General features: G+C 43.9%; 1 protein-coding gene, 1 long non-coding RNA gene and 1 pseudogene across 2 annotated transcripts; 2 read left to right on the plus strand and 1 right to left on the minus strand.

The window, feature by feature from the left end:
• The first annotated feature begins 945 nt into the window (after window positions 1-945).
• Window positions 946-9,577, plus strand: LOC136506651 (uncharacterized). The gene is made up of 3 exons (XR_010771687.1): window positions 946-1,121; window positions 1,980-2,194; window positions 8,981-9,577. It is a non-coding gene; the product is annotated as an uncharacterized lncRNA (long non-coding RNA).
• LOC136508699 (CEN-like protein 2) lies at window positions 4,686-5,764 on the minus strand. Its single transcript, XM_066503442.1, has 4 exons — window positions 5,497-5,764; window positions 5,353-5,414; window positions 5,169-5,209; window positions 4,686-5,086 (listed from the first exon to the last, which is right to left on the minus strand). The coding sequence occupies exons 1-4, from the start codon at window positions 5,695-5,697 to the stop codon at window positions 4,869-4,871; spliced, it is 522 nt and encodes a 173-aa protein (XP_066359539.1). The 5' UTR covers window positions 5,698-5,764; the 3' UTR covers window positions 4,686-4,868.
• Window positions 9,578-12,934: 3,357 nt separating the features above from the next.
• LOC136509248 (uncharacterized) lies at window positions 12,935-14,621 on the plus strand (annotated as a pseudogene).
• The last annotated feature ends 283 nt before the right edge of the window (window positions 14,622-14,904 follow it).

Consider the following 14,904-nt stretch of genomic DNA (forward strand, 5'->3'; position numbering starts at 1 on the left):
TAAAGATTAACAAACTAAAGAGATCACTTTGTATGAGGGTTACACCATAATGGATTATTTTCGGTTAAATCCATGTACAGAGCCTTAGTGACAGCAGAAGTTGTACCTTATAACACTTTTATTTGCAACTGAAATTACCTCTCAAAATCAAAGTTTTTTGTGGTACCTGTACAAGGGAGTAATCTTAACAAAGGATAATTTAGTAAGGCGACAGTGGCAAGGAGATAGAAAGTGTTGTTTTTGTTCTTCTGACGAGTCTATACAACATCTATTCTTTGACTATTATTTTGCTAAATTCGTGTGGTGAACTGTTCATGTTTCCTTTAATTTATTACCTCCAACTAGCGTTCACAATTTGTTTACAGGCTGGTTAGACAGGATAAATAGGAAACTGAAATATAAGATTCTTGTGGGTGCAAGTGCAATTTATTGGGCGATTTGGTTAACTCGGAATGATATAATTTTTGACAAGGCCGTAGCACCATCTTACTTGCAGGTTATCTTCAGGGGACCTACTGGACCAGGTCCTGGTCCCTATTTCAGAAGGTGGAGGATCGCCAATTGACGAAAATGGGATGCAGAAATATTGAGACAACCATGATGGAGGTGTTTGCAAGACACGGTTGGAAATTTAGTAATAGAATTGCTTTATAGATGTCGAGTTTGGAAGCTTTTCCTTCATTTTCTTTGGTTCAAAACTTTGTGTTTGAGATTGCGTGGACTGCGGTGGTTGTGTTTGTAATAAAGAATAGCTATATGTATTGGCCGATGCAGAAGCTGGGATATTCATATATTCTCTTTTCTAAAAATAAGGTATAGATATAGATATAGATAAAAAGGAGAGAAAGAAAGAAATAGAAAAACAGTTTGCAAAAAGAAATCCGTGTAAAAAAGACGTGCCTGGAGAATGCCCGGTGTGGGTGCGCTCTCCTGGGCCAGCAAACCCCGACCTGGGCTATGGCCCGTCCACCGCATGGTCCCTTCCGAGTTCCGTCCACGGTTCCCCCGGCAGCCCGCCTGCGTTCTGTGATTCTGTCTCCGACGAATCCGCCGCTCCCGTCCTACGCCAGGTGCGCAGGCCTTCGTCGGTCTCTTCGCCGGCGACGAGCACCCAGCAGCAGGTATTCCCACCCTTCTCTTCCCTTCCTGTTGTGCGAAGCCGAGCACCCCGGACCCTAAATTAAAGATGTTTTGCTATTTGACTGATGCCTACTAGCCTCGAGCTTTTTTGCAAAAAATATCGGGTGTAGATGTGTAAATCCATCTGCCTGTGCTGGGTCCGCCACTGCGCCATATCATTGTCTGCCTTGGACACAATTGCGCTAGTTTTTCTTTGATTATTCCCTAATAATCCAACAGATATCTGATATTTTCGTACTTATTTGATAACATCTCTTCAAAGTATCTACCATTGATTTACTCAAGTTGAGTTGATTATTGATTTTTCTCGCAGATAAAAAAGTTGAGTTGATTTATCCGTGATAAAACTGGGCCGCATCAGATGTGTGGTGTGTGTTCCAGCCACGTTTCCTTGAGAAAAACTATGCACCTGAAAGTTGACAATCTATAACTATAGAAGGAACCTATAGAGTTCAGACAGAACAAAGTTGTCTACTATCATTGAAATCTGCAATGAACCTAGACTTCAGAAAGGACAAAATTGCCTACTATGGTTATGATATATAGCTCTGTGACATTCCTGCACTAGCACTGTAAAGGGAAAAGCAAGACCAAAGAAATAAACCTGTAGGATATGACCTATCTGGGGAAGAGAGTTTTCTAACTTGCATCATTCAGAACTGTTATCATCAATTGATGGAGTTCATAAAACATTTTATTTAAAGCATTTGGGAATCAGAAAAATATAAACGTGTGATGATATGTAGTGTAACTTTTTATCTGCAGCCGATACTTGATGTTGAAGTTGTCACCTATGATAAGACCTCGTCCTAATTATATCTAGTGCTTCCTTCTTGCAGCTTTGGCCACTCAATCGGCCTGTTCGCTGGTTGGTTTCTGGGCTGATAAGTTCGACTGGTGCTGGTTTGTTGTGAGAGAAAAATACTATTGGTTGGCTGATAAGCCCTGGCTAAAACCAACAAGCGAACAGGCTAAATGTCAATGGTTACATGTTCGAGGAAATGTCAATGGTTACTATAGAAGCAGTCCAATCATACTGCCAATTGAGCCTCTGGTTGGTTTACTTTCGCTATCATATCAAAATATAAATCATTTTCTCGGTTGAACATACTCACATTCATCAGGAGAGAAAGGAGAGACATGAAAATCAATTGTTTGATAGGTTCGCATCATACATTTGTGGGTTCGTAAGATAAGTTAGAAGTCTAAAATCTGAACAGTTATATTTATGTTGGGTATCAATTTTCAAATTTGTGTGGACATTTGTTTTTTGTTGCATATTTTTGAATGCCTATGTCAGTTATGTGAGAATTTCTTATAGTTTTAAATTTTTAACATCTAATTTATTCCTTTTTCTCCAAAAGGTATATAGATTAACATCTTCGGTACCTGAGACCTTCCTTCAACTAGCAAAGGGAACTAGGATTCCATTCCTCAGTCCTCATCGACAGATGTAAAGAGATACAATTCTTCATATTACATTGTTACGGCTTATAGTTTGTTTGTATGTAGCCCGTCGGGGACTAATACTAGGGTACCCAAAGAGGAGGAGCTAATAACCATCAACATTGACTCATCCGAACAATCAAGAGCGCGACTACAGCTCCAACCGACCCCCCGGTGCGCAAGCTCCGCTTCTTCCAGCCTCTGGGTCTACGCTCCGCCTCGCCCAACCCTTGGGTCTGCGCTCCGCCTCGTCTGACCCTTGGGCCTGTGCTCCGCCTCGCCTGACCTTGAGGCCGCGGGCTCCGCCTCGCCCCACCCTTGGGTCTGCGCTCCGCCTCGCCTGACTCTTGGGTTTGCGCTCCGCCTCACCCGACCTCGAGGCCGCGGGCTCCGCCTCGCCTGACCCTCGGGTTTGCGCTCCGCCTTGCTCGGCCTCTGGGGGAGGACTCCGCCTCACCCGACCCTTGGGTCTACCTCCGCCTTGCCCAACCCTTGGGTTTGCGCTCCGCCTCGCACAGCCTTTGGGGGAGGACTCCACCTTGCCCGACCCCGAGGCCGCGGGCTCCGCCTCGCCCGACGGAGACTCATACCACCGCCAATCACTCCAGGTTCAAGCGTATGGGCCTGAGTCAAAGCTCTGACACCAGGGAAGAGACCGGCACGCCCTGATGTAACTCGTGGCCTTGACGGGCCATACTGAAGGATTCACATCAAGAACAGCGTCGGGCGTACCGGTGCTATTCTACCTAACCCTCGTACGAACACTGACGGGCGCGTCAGTTCACCATGATGTTCGCCAGGACGGAGTGGAGCGCCATGATCGGCATATGACGCCTGCGCATGGCGCTAGTGACGAACAGGACCGCGACGCGAAGCTGTCCCTATTGACATCTACAGGGTCAATGGGACCCGCATGAAGGAGAAGAAGGACCCGACGATCGTGAAAGCCTACAACTCTCTCTCTCTCTCTCTCTCTCTCTCGCTCTTCTTTTTCCTCCGTTGTAACCCATGCTTTCTTTTGGTCTATAAAAGGGAAAGCAGGGTGCCCCATAAGGGGCATCGCAACACATCGGATCGATCTAGGCCAGACCTGATCGAATCATCACGAACCCATTGAACCTCGAACCGACCAGAACATACGACCGAGTAGCAACCGAGCTCTCTCAGCACCCGTTCACTCCTTTCACCAGAGACTTGGGACTTGTCCCTCTCTCGCCCGTTTGTAACTCCTACTACGTACTTTCAGTGCTAGTAACACGAGCAGCAGCAACGAACTAGATGTAGGGACATTCTTCCCAAACCAGTATAAACATCGTGTCCTCTAATCACACCATCGGAGCCAGATGCGCAATATTAGAAATTTATTTGTCGGTGGCAACTCGAAACACCGACATAGCCAATAAACACATACATTCAGTTTACAGTCAGATTTGGTCACATAGAAGGTCAAGTAGAGGGTCAGGCGTGAGTCTTTTATATTCTGGTTGGGTTGTTTCTTGGTGTATGCCAGGTGTCCAGATGATTTTCTCTAGTGTTAGCTCATGACCTCCTCATACCCTCTAGGCGGGTAAGGAGGTTTGTATGGGATTCTCTTCCCTTTCCCTCTCTTTAATGCAAAGATACGCGTCTCTTCTGCATGTTCGAGAAAAAAAGTTTACAGTCAGATTCAATTAAATGGATTGTATTTAACATGCATGGAATAGAATTCTGGTCATGTGGCTTAAGGACAAAATGAAGGAAAGATAGGGGCAAAAAAAGGCCCACCACATTGACATCTCCATACTATTCATGTGTCCAGTGGGCAATCTTCTGGGTAAAATGGATATCTCCGTTTTCTATCTATGCCTCTCTTAACAATATAGCAGTCGAATGCAGTTAGGGTGTCTTAATAGTTCTACAAGTTGAGACAACAAGATCCAACAGTTTTCGTTCCAGGAGATTGCCTGTTAGAAGAAGTGCACATAGTCCAAAGCTGCAAACAGAAAATGAACTTTATTCCCTGGGGGGGGAGGCATCCACCAACCCTAGTCTCTGACTTTCAGTGACAGATTATCTTACACATAAAAAATTACCACAAGCATGAATCATTCATAATTCTCATTCTTCCCACTTACAAAACATTCTAGTGCTAATACAATCAGCAAAATGCATCTGGTTTATTATAGGGTAGGGCTCAGGACTTAGGAGAATTTAATGTAGAATAAGTTCATTGACTTCCTAGAAAGAAGGTCAGAATTGAAGGCCCTTATTTATCATCAGGTGGACAATAAGAGCTGGAATTTTCAGCGTCTCCTAGCAGCAGTTTCTCTCTGCGCATTGAAGTAGACAGCAGCTACAGGGACGCCAAGGTCATTTTCCTCAGCGAACTGCCGAGTGTTGAAATGATCTCTGGAGGATGGCACAGTTACAGTTTGCCTACCCTTCTGCTTGAAGAGCACAAAAATGAACCTGTGGATACCAATGTTTGGTCTTGGGCTCTCGTAGCTTATGACCTCTCGCCCTGCAATTGAAAGATGCATGGTTATTAATTCAAAGAACAACTAAAACATGGAATAGACTAAGCCTGAATCAGCAGAACCTACCAAAGGAGGCATCTGTTGTCCCAGGTATATCAGTCACGATCCTGCAAGGATACCATTTAGCCAGATTATTCATTGAAATGCTAAAAAAACATGCAATTTTGTTATATGAAAGATATGGTTCTATCTTCCTCAGCAATATATGCTATTTGACACCCCTACTAAGGTAAGAAATGCTGAATATTACCAATGAAGGTGCTCCCTTAGATATGGATCACTTGGTCCTGGGACATCTGGGTCTGTCATAACCTGAAATTTGATGACCATGGCCATCAGGGAAGGAATAGCGTCTGTAGAATGTTTATCAATGATGGAACATTTGACTGCTAACCAATGTGAAGAAAGACCGCAAGTCACCCCCTTGAACCTCTACCCTAGGTTTAGATACAACAGCTGATGGGTAGATCTCATGGCCATTGAATACGAGTTTGTTTGAGTTGTAGGTCACTATCATCTTCACACATGGGTTAAAGGCGTCGAGAACTTCTCCAATCACCCGCCCAACTATGAGAGGCTCCACAGACCTAGACATGGTTGGAGGGACAGGTATTTGTATTTTGCACAAGAAATGCTCTGACTGAATGGAGCAAGCGAATGCACTCAATGATACGCAGTGAGCTGCTTATTGGGCATTGGTAGAGGACAAGCCTCTATTTATAGCGGTTAGGAGGCTGCTGCTGAGTGTAGGATAAAAAGACGATGTGAGGCATGTGTGTCTTTTAGTTGGGTATGGTGTGGATGCAGCTGAAATGGCAACAGGAGGGTTGTACCGCTTTTTCCAAGAAAGCCAACAAAGGATGTCATATCTTCTGGAACGGTTACAGATAAAATCTATGCAAGCAATGCTTCATGTCTCATCTTTCAAGTTCTTGGGATAAAGCATTTTTCTCTCTTTGATGACTACGTATGTGCAAAATTGTTCTTTCATGACTCAAACAAAGTATTTCAGGTCACCGTGGAGTCCACAAGAAAATATGTGATAGAACAATATGTTTAATTCTTTATAAAACATAACACACCTCCAGGAAGTGAGCCAGTAAAGACTACGGTGCTAAACTATCTGGTATTATTGGGAAACATTCTCCCTATCTACATGTAGGGTCTGCATGACAGTTACTTTGCGGAATTTGTTGCTTAATGATGTTATCAAATTGTCATGTTCCACCCTTCCGAAATAGAAAAAAATGAGCTTTTACATAAAATCGTTACCGTCAAATTTCTGGAGAGCACAATTCAAGCACCTTATCATTTTCCATTTTTTTCTTAAAATGACATATCTATGTAGCTGTTCATGGCAAGTTAGGAAGTATCGCTTTGTGGAGAAAAAAATGGAAAATAAAGGGGATTTTTTTTCATTGATCTGGAGACAAAAAAATTGCTGCATTTTTTACGTGGAAGCCTTGGCGCTCTGCAGAATATGATGCTTAATCACCTTATCAAATTTGTGTATTGGCTCTGCATTTTTTAAAGAAAAAACATATGAGCTATTGTGGAAAACGTGTAGTAGTATCTGATTTCTGGTGAGCACATTAAAATACCTTATCGTGAAAAAAACATCTAGATGAAAAAAGTGTCTAATAGGGAAGTGTGACTTTTCTGGATCTAAATGGGAAAAAAAAGGAATATGGTTCTTTAGAATTTGGTTTTTGGTGAAACTATCAATTCCATTTGGCATGCTTGATTTGATAAAGGGGGCAGACCCAGTGCCGGAGGCTCCCACATGAGTACGGTCTGGGGAAGGGAAAAACCGAAGCAAGCCTTCCCCCCCCCCCGCAAATCTGTAGAGAAGCTGCTTCGAACCCACGACCTGGTGACTCAGTGAGACAGCTCTCACCACTACACCAGACCTACCCAGTTCCATTTGGCATGCTTGATTTGATGTTTACTTAAATTGCCTATATTCTTATCCTCCTGTTTTCTAATATTTCCTTTTCATGATCTGGGAGACAAGATGCTGCATGGAAGCCTCTCAACCCTCAAATGTTTATCTTTGCTGGTTTATTTGTTTAGGCAACCCTCATTTAGCTGCCCCTTTTTCTGTTAAGGAAAAGAGAAGCTTTGAGTTTAGTTGCTGCCAGAATCTTTGCTCAAACTGTGATACCAGTTGATTTACAATTACATCTGTTTATTCTCTTCTTTGGAATGCCATGACAACAAGTCACTAAAGAGAATAAAGGAACAGAATGCAGTGTCACCACCACTTCATCATGTAGGGGTGCTGTCTAGTGCAGAGATGTCAACTCAGTTATAAAATGTTCCTAGGCTCTTCTTGATTGAGCATTTAAAAATCTTTATAGTTTTCCATGGGAGCGAGCTTCGGCTCAGCTGGTCAGGCGGCGAGGCTTAAGGCCTCAGCCTGCCGACCGGAGTTCGAGCCCCGGTGGGGGCAGAATTTCCGGTACCCACCCAAAAAAATTCCCTCGCTGTGCACGCGAGCCTGGTGACTGCGTCGGCTGCGGTGTGCCTCTGGTGCCGTCGGCCCGATGACTTGTCCCGGTTCACTTGACAATGCCGTGAGGGCGGTTCTTCCCTCACCGGTCAAGTTTTTTTTTTATAGTTTTCCATAAGTGGTGGAGCCAAGTACAGTTTTGTGCATTCTTCTGTTATGGTCAATTGCCATCATGCCTGCTTGGCACCATGCCCAAGTGGTAGAAGTGGAGTAAGTACGGCTTGGTGACAATTTTCTGCTCCTGGCCAATGCCATGATATTTGATTGAACCTAGCTAGGGTAATGGAATCTCGTAGTTGTTCCAACCAATGGTAAGTACATATAATTGCACCATTGGTAGGTAAATCTCAACAGGTCTGTTTTTTGGCAACTTTGACTAGTTTATTTATCAATATCAGGTCAGGGCTCTCTTTTTTTTATCTAATAAACGCACATTAGCACCTTTTACAACTTATAAAACGACCTCGACCTAGCGACAACTCATGCTTGGCACAATGACTAAGAGGTATGTAATGCTTTTAGCCCTGCCCAAACCCCAGTACAGCTCTTCACCATCGAGCAGTTAAAGCTTTAGCTATACTCTGGGACACAACATCAAACACACACCGGTTGCAGTGATTCGACAAGGTCCAGGCACCAAGTCAGGGCTTTGTCAAGGGCAAATTTTCATCCATACCATAACTTAAGGGACACTTTTTTGTTTATTATACCACCAAGCTAGTCAATGACAATGTAGGGTCAGGTCCTACATAACTTCGACACAGGCTGACAGGCTCGCCACACGTGAGCTAACACACCCTAACTGCTGCCCTTTCTATGATCAAATGGATGAAACTATACGGCACTTGCTGGTTTCTCTAGGCAAATGTGGTTTATTGTCCTCCAATTTTGGGACTGCAGCAGGTGGTTACCCAGCCAAGCTCAGCAGGTTTCTCCTCAGGGTGGTGCCAAGCTCTAAATCAGGGGGGCAAGCAATTCAGGAAAGGGCTCAATTTTTCTTTTTATCATCTTAGTTGCGTGGCAACTGGCAAACCTGGAAGCATCGTAATGATTGCATTTTTAATATAACGAAGCCAAATGTATGGCTGGTAGTCCGGAGCATTTCAGAGGAAGGCACCTTGTGGTGTGCAGTGTGCTGCAGGTGCTAAGGAGTTACATAACTGATATATGCTGCCAAGCTTTTACAAATAGCTGCCAAGTGTGTTTTTCACAATAGTAATTATTGACTAGCTCCACTTACATTTAAATCCAAAAAAATAAAAGAAGGTCAAAGGTTGCTTTACCAGAGTTGAGCTTCACTAGCAAGTTTCATCTTAACATCTCTGGGGGCACAATAAATCAATAATCATCTTTCACCTCCATGCAGATGGCGATGTTTCTTGGTTGCTGTCATTAGCTGCTACTTGACACCTCGGAGGCCTGAAGCACCTCGGCAAAAACGAGCCGTCCACTGAACCTTTTTGTCCCCGGACCGGACATGCAGATGAGTGGTAAGTAACCAACCTGAATGACAGGAGGATCATTGTGGGGGCAACCGCCAGGAGGCAATTAGTGCCCTGTTCGCTTGGCTGATAAGCTATGGCTGAAAGTATTGCTGATTTGTTGTGAGAGAAAATACTGTTCGTTGGCTAAAAAAGTACGGCTTATAAACCAAGCGAACATGGCGTTGAAGACTTTGGAGAGGCGAGGGCCATGCTGCAACGGATCTCCATGGATCAAGGTGTCGCCACTTGATTGAGTACGAGTCAGAATCCAGACACACAAGATGATATGATAATGATGTACTCAAAGTTGCTATGAATGTGGGGGCTGACAGTGGGCGAGTTTCCGTGTGGGTTTGGGCTAGTTTTCCGTGTGGAATTGGAATTGGGCAGTCAACGCCACGAGATTTGGAAATATTACATTTTTATTTGTTTATTATCATCCCACTTGGTGGGAAGCCGCAGGATTTGGTCGAGAAAGTGGAAGTATTTGCTCATGTTGCGTTGAGGCTCATACACACGAGCAGAAAATTTGCAGTGGTGGCCAAATCATCATGTGTCTGAAAACTGGCTGGCTCAGGGCACCAGAGCTGTTCATTTTGCACCAATTCTGCCCAGTATCGTCACTGTCGCGGTTCTTTTTTATATATTTTATTATCTGGAAAAACATGGAAATGTTTCAAAAACATCGAGTTATCTACATGTAATAATTCACCAAATGTGTTGTGATAGAGCTCGTGTGTTGTACCAAACCGAAAGCGATGAAACTGGTGTTTTTGGGCTGTACCAGGACCAGAGCGCCATTGGCAGCAATGAGCTGGGGTCGTACTCGTACGTGCTGCTGCTCTCTTGTCTCCACGACAACTCAACACCAACCCGTACGTGATCTCAGATCTGGGATCCATCCGCGTGATACTGCCTACCAAGCAGTACCAACTTGCAGTTGCAGGCCAGTGGAGGTCATGTGGTTAAGGTCAGTGCGTTTTCGCTATCAGCGTGCACCGAAAAATGGTCGCCAGTTTTCTGAGTCATCTACCATTGTCCATTGGCATATAGGATGTGTCACTCTCTGCCTGCTTTGGAGGCTCGACACTTCAGTACAACAACATTGTTGGGTTCTTGGTGAATGGTGAGGCTATTCAGATTCTCTCTAGCTAGTACTTACCCACTTGCATTGCAAGCGAAGAAACTGAACCGCAGCAGCAGTCAGGGAGAGGGGCGGGGATCATAGTGCAGCTCTGATGGTCGCCTGATACCAAGAGCACGCCTCTGCATAATCCACTGTGCTAAGCACCTTTGATGCATGCCTGATCTGCTGCCAGTTTGCTACAACAGCTCAGAGATGACTAGGCCTGTGTACTGCAACAGCACCACAGATCTTCACAGCAGTGACATACTGATCCCACTCACAGCTGCAATCCTGCACAGAGCACATATGCAGCACAAGAGCAAAACCTGACAGACAGGAGAGAGAAAACAAAGTTAATCCTGAATCAGGTCGCACTCATAAACTCATGCGGTGAAATGCAGTGTGCAATAGTTATATCATCACAGTGGGAAAAATGATAGGGCGCAAAATCATTCCCCACCGAGAGATACTACATGGTAAAGTCGGAACACAAAGCTGTACTGGTCCTGTTCGGCTTACCCAGAAACCGACTTGTTCGGTTTGTTTTTTCAGCCGGAACAGTGTTTTTCTCTCACAGTAATTGAGCTAGAACAGTATTTTTCAGCTAGTTTCAGCCAAGTTTCAGCAAGCCGAACGGATCGGGTCGAAATCCGAAATTCTAAAAGATGGTAAGTATATTCTGATTTGCATACAACAACAACAAAACATTTAAGTCCCAAATAAGTTGGAATAGGCTAGAGTTGAAACCTAGCAGAAGCAATCAAGGTTCAGGCACGTGAATAGTTATCTTCTAAGCACTCTATCTAAGACTAAGTCTTTGGGTATATTCCATCCTTTCAAGTCTCATTTTATTGCTTCTACCTAAGTCAACTTCGATCTTCCTCTGCCTCTCTTCACGTTACTATCCTGGTTTAGGATTCCACTACACACCGATGCCTCTGGAGGTCTCTGTTGGATATGTCCAAACCATCTCAACCGGTGTTGGACAAGTTTTTCTTCAATTAGTGCTATCCCTAATCTATCACGTATATCATCATTCCGAACTCGATCCATTCTTATATGACCGTAAATCCAACGCAACATACGCATTTTCGCGACACTTATCTGTTGAACATGTCGTCTTTTTGTAGGCCAATATTCTGCACCATACAACATAGCAGGTCTAATCGCCGTCCTATAAAACTTATCTTTTAGCTTCTATGATATCATTTTGTCACATAGGACACCAGATGCTTGCCGTCACTTCATCTACCCTGCTTTGATTCTATGGCTAACATCTTCATCAATATCCCCGTCTCTCTGTAGCATTGATCCTAAATATCGAAAGGTATCCTTCTAGACACTACTTGACCTTTCAAATTAATATCTTCCTCCTCCCGAGTAGTAGTGTCGAAGTCACATCTCATATACTCAGTTTTAGTTCTACTAGTCTAAAACTTTTGGACTCCAAAGTTTTCCGCGCATAACTGCAGTTTCTGATTCATTCCTGTCCGGCTTTCATCAACTAGCAATGCATCGTCCGCGAAAAGCATACACCAATGGATGTCCCCTTGTATGTCTCTTGTGACCTCATCCATCACTAAGGCAAACAAATAAGGGCTCAAAGCTGACCATTGATGTAGTCCTATCCTAATTGGGAAGTCATCCGTGTCTCCATCACTTGTTCAAACTCTAGTCACAACATTGTTGTACATGTCCTTAATGAGTCCGACGTACTTCGTTGGGACTTTATGTTTGTCCAAAGCCCACTACATAATATTCCTTGGTATTTTATCATAAGCCTTCTCCAAGTCAATAAAAACCATGTGTAGGTCCTTCTTCTTCTCCCTATACCGCTTTATAACTTGTCTTATTAAGAAAATGACTTCCATGGTTGACCTTCTGGGCATGAAACCAAATTGGTTCATAGAGACCCGCGTTATTGCTCACAAGTGATGGTCGATAACTTTCTCCCATAGCTTCATAGTATGGCTCATCAACTTAATTCTCCGGTAATTTGAATATCCCTTTATTCTTGTAGATCGGTACCAATATACTTCTCCTCCACTCATCAGGCATCTTGTTCGATCGAAAAATATGGTTGAACAACTTGGTTAGCTATACTATAGTTATGTCCCCGAGACATCTCCACACCTCGATTGGGATACCATCCGGTCCCATCGCCTTACCTCCTTTCATCCTTTTCAATGCCTCTCTAGCCTCAGATTCTTAGATTCTCCGCACAAAACGTCTATTAATATCATCAAAAGAGTCATCCAACTGAAAAGTTGTATCCATATTCTCACTGTTGAATAATTTGCATAGTGTTTGCAAAATAGAAACATAGATCTGGCCATTTGGGTCTATATACACCATGAGGATGTAATGAGTTACATGTACACAGCAGCAAAAGCTAGAGTACAATTGGGCAAAATAAATATAAATAAAGCAAGATGGGGTCGGGGCGGTCCATCTGTTGCAATCAGGCCACCAGTGGAATAAAGGACAATTGACATGGGCCTGTTACATTTGGAGGAATTCTGGAGGAATTTGGATGGTTTCGAGGAATACTGGAGAAATTTATGAGAGAAAACACTGTTCTGGAAGAAAAAAAAACGGATCAAGCCGGGTTTAAGGGCACGTGAACGGGGCCTTGGCCCCGTTCGTGTGCCCTTAAACCCGGCTTGATCCGCTTCTCTCACCTCAAAGCACAACCAGATCTTGGAGAAAAATGGCCCCTAAATTAGTCTTTGTTCTTCCAGTTGTGCTCCTCGGCTTGGCACTCCAGGCGATTCTCCGGCCACCGCCCCCAAAAACTCTGTGGCTCCCCAGGTGGCCCTCCTCTGACATCCCCCAGGATCAAACTCAGGGACGGAAGGTACCTTGCATACAGAGAAGATGGAGTACAGAAAGACAAGGCCAGGTACAACCGTACAAGATCATCACAGTGCATGTGTTTGATAGCACCAAGGACTTCCCCTTACCTGTTTCTAAGGTAAATCAAACAGCACAACATGACTAGAAGTGAGATACCTTTTCCCCACTTCATATTTTGCTTACAGCTGGTTTCTTGGAACTGTCAATCAGGAGCTTGTGGAAGAATTGGGAATTTACCTCCTTGCTTATGATAGAGCTGGATATGGGAAAAGTGACCCGAATCCCAAGCGGCATGTCAAGAGCGAGGCACTGGATATCGAGGAGCTTGTTGACCAGCTGGGGCTTGGGCAGAAGTTCTATGTCTTAGGGGCCTCAAGCCCTCAATGGGAGGATACTCAGTTTGGGGATGCCTCCAGTATATACCACACAGGAAAAACATAAACTTCAACCACACGCATTATTAATGAAATATGCAACCCTTCATATATGTAAAAGCTCCATATGCCTTGTGTGCAGGCTTGCAGGAGCTGCGATGGTTGTGCCAATTATCAACTACTGGTGGCCTTCTTTCCCAGCTGAATTATCTAGGCAGGCTTTCAAGAGACTGGTTGTGCTAGAGCAGAGAACTCTTTGGATTGCACATAACATACCATCCTTGCTTTACCTGTGGATGACCCAGAGGTGGTTCCCTTCTTCTGCAGCAGCCATGCACCACCCTGAAATATTTAGCAAGCATGATATGGAGGTTCTTCAGAAGATGATGGCAATGTCAAAAACCATTGAGGTAAATCACAGCCTCAGAGATAAATGTAGAAGAAAGATAGCAGAACATGAAGTGCTACTTGACAGAGTCAGAGCAGGTCAATTTAATAAGATTGTAATACAAGGATTAGCTTCCTAAGCATTCATGTCATAGAGACAATAATATAGTAATACATTTACATGAAAAATACACCAAGAAAGAGTATCAAAAAAAAGTATTCAAAGTTGACCTGAAGCAATAAAAAGGGGCATACCCAGTGCAGAGAGCTCCCGCTCTGTGCGGGGTCTGGGGAAGGGTGTTAGTGGCAAGCCTTACCCTCACCTGTGCAATGCGAGGAGACCGCGACTCGAACCCAGGACCTTCCGGTCACAGGCGGTAAGACTCTACCGCTTGCACCAGGCTGACCTGAAGCAATGTTATATAGAAAAATAACTTATCCCTTCTAAAGATTTCTTGACATAGCACTGATTTGCTGCTGCATTTTTCAGAATAAATCAATCAATCCACCGTGATTTACTTGACGCTTTTGGAAGCTGGGAGTTTGATCCAATGAACATTACCAATCCATTTCCTCAAAATGAGGGTTCTGTGCACATCTGGCAAGGATACGAAGATAGGTTGGTGCTTGTTGAGCAGCAGAGGTACATTTCCAAGAAGCTTCCGTGGATAAAGTATCATGAAGTCCCAGAAGGTGGACACATGTTCATGCTGGTAGATGGATGGACCAACCGAATTCTCAAGGCAACTCTTGTTAGGAGAAGAGCCCCTAGATGTGTGACAGTAGGTCCATTTTCAAAATGTTGAAGAACTGCAGCTGCCAGCTGTTATTTTGCTTATTAATTTTGTTCCCCAAGTTGTACACTTGTATTCCTACAACACCAAGACTAGTCTAATTCATAATCTGATAGACTTTCCAGCATATCAAGTCATTACAACAGCAGTGAGACCATTGTACTCGTCCCATACACATGCTACCTTTGGTCCAAAATTGATTTTCATCCTAGAAAGCGCGTAGTCAATGTAGCATCCGATTTTAAGAACAAAACCAGATACACATCATA

The sequence above is a fragment of the Miscanthus floridulus genome, chromosome 15, assembly GCF_019320115.1.
Source record: "Miscanthus floridulus cultivar M001 chromosome 15, ASM1932011v1, whole genome shotgun sequence".
NCBI classification, from domain to species: domain Eukaryota; kingdom Viridiplantae; phylum Streptophyta; class Magnoliopsida; order Poales; family Poaceae; genus Miscanthus; species Miscanthus floridulus.

Bases quoted from the DNA above. Each gene is read 5' to 3' on its own strand.
- LOC136508699 (XM_066503442.1), bottom strand. From the start codon at position 5,697: ATGTCTAGGTCTGTGGAGCCTCTCATAGTTGGGCGGGTGATTGGAGAA. The intron at 5,415-5,496 runs GTTAGCAGTCAA...ATCAAATTTCAG, and splicing joins TGCGGTCTTTCTTCACATTG to GTTATGACAGACCCAGATGT. The intron at 5,087-5,168 runs GTAGGTTCTGCT...TTTCAATTGCAG, and splicing joins GACAACAGATGCCTCCTTTG to GGCGAGAGGTCATAAGCTAC.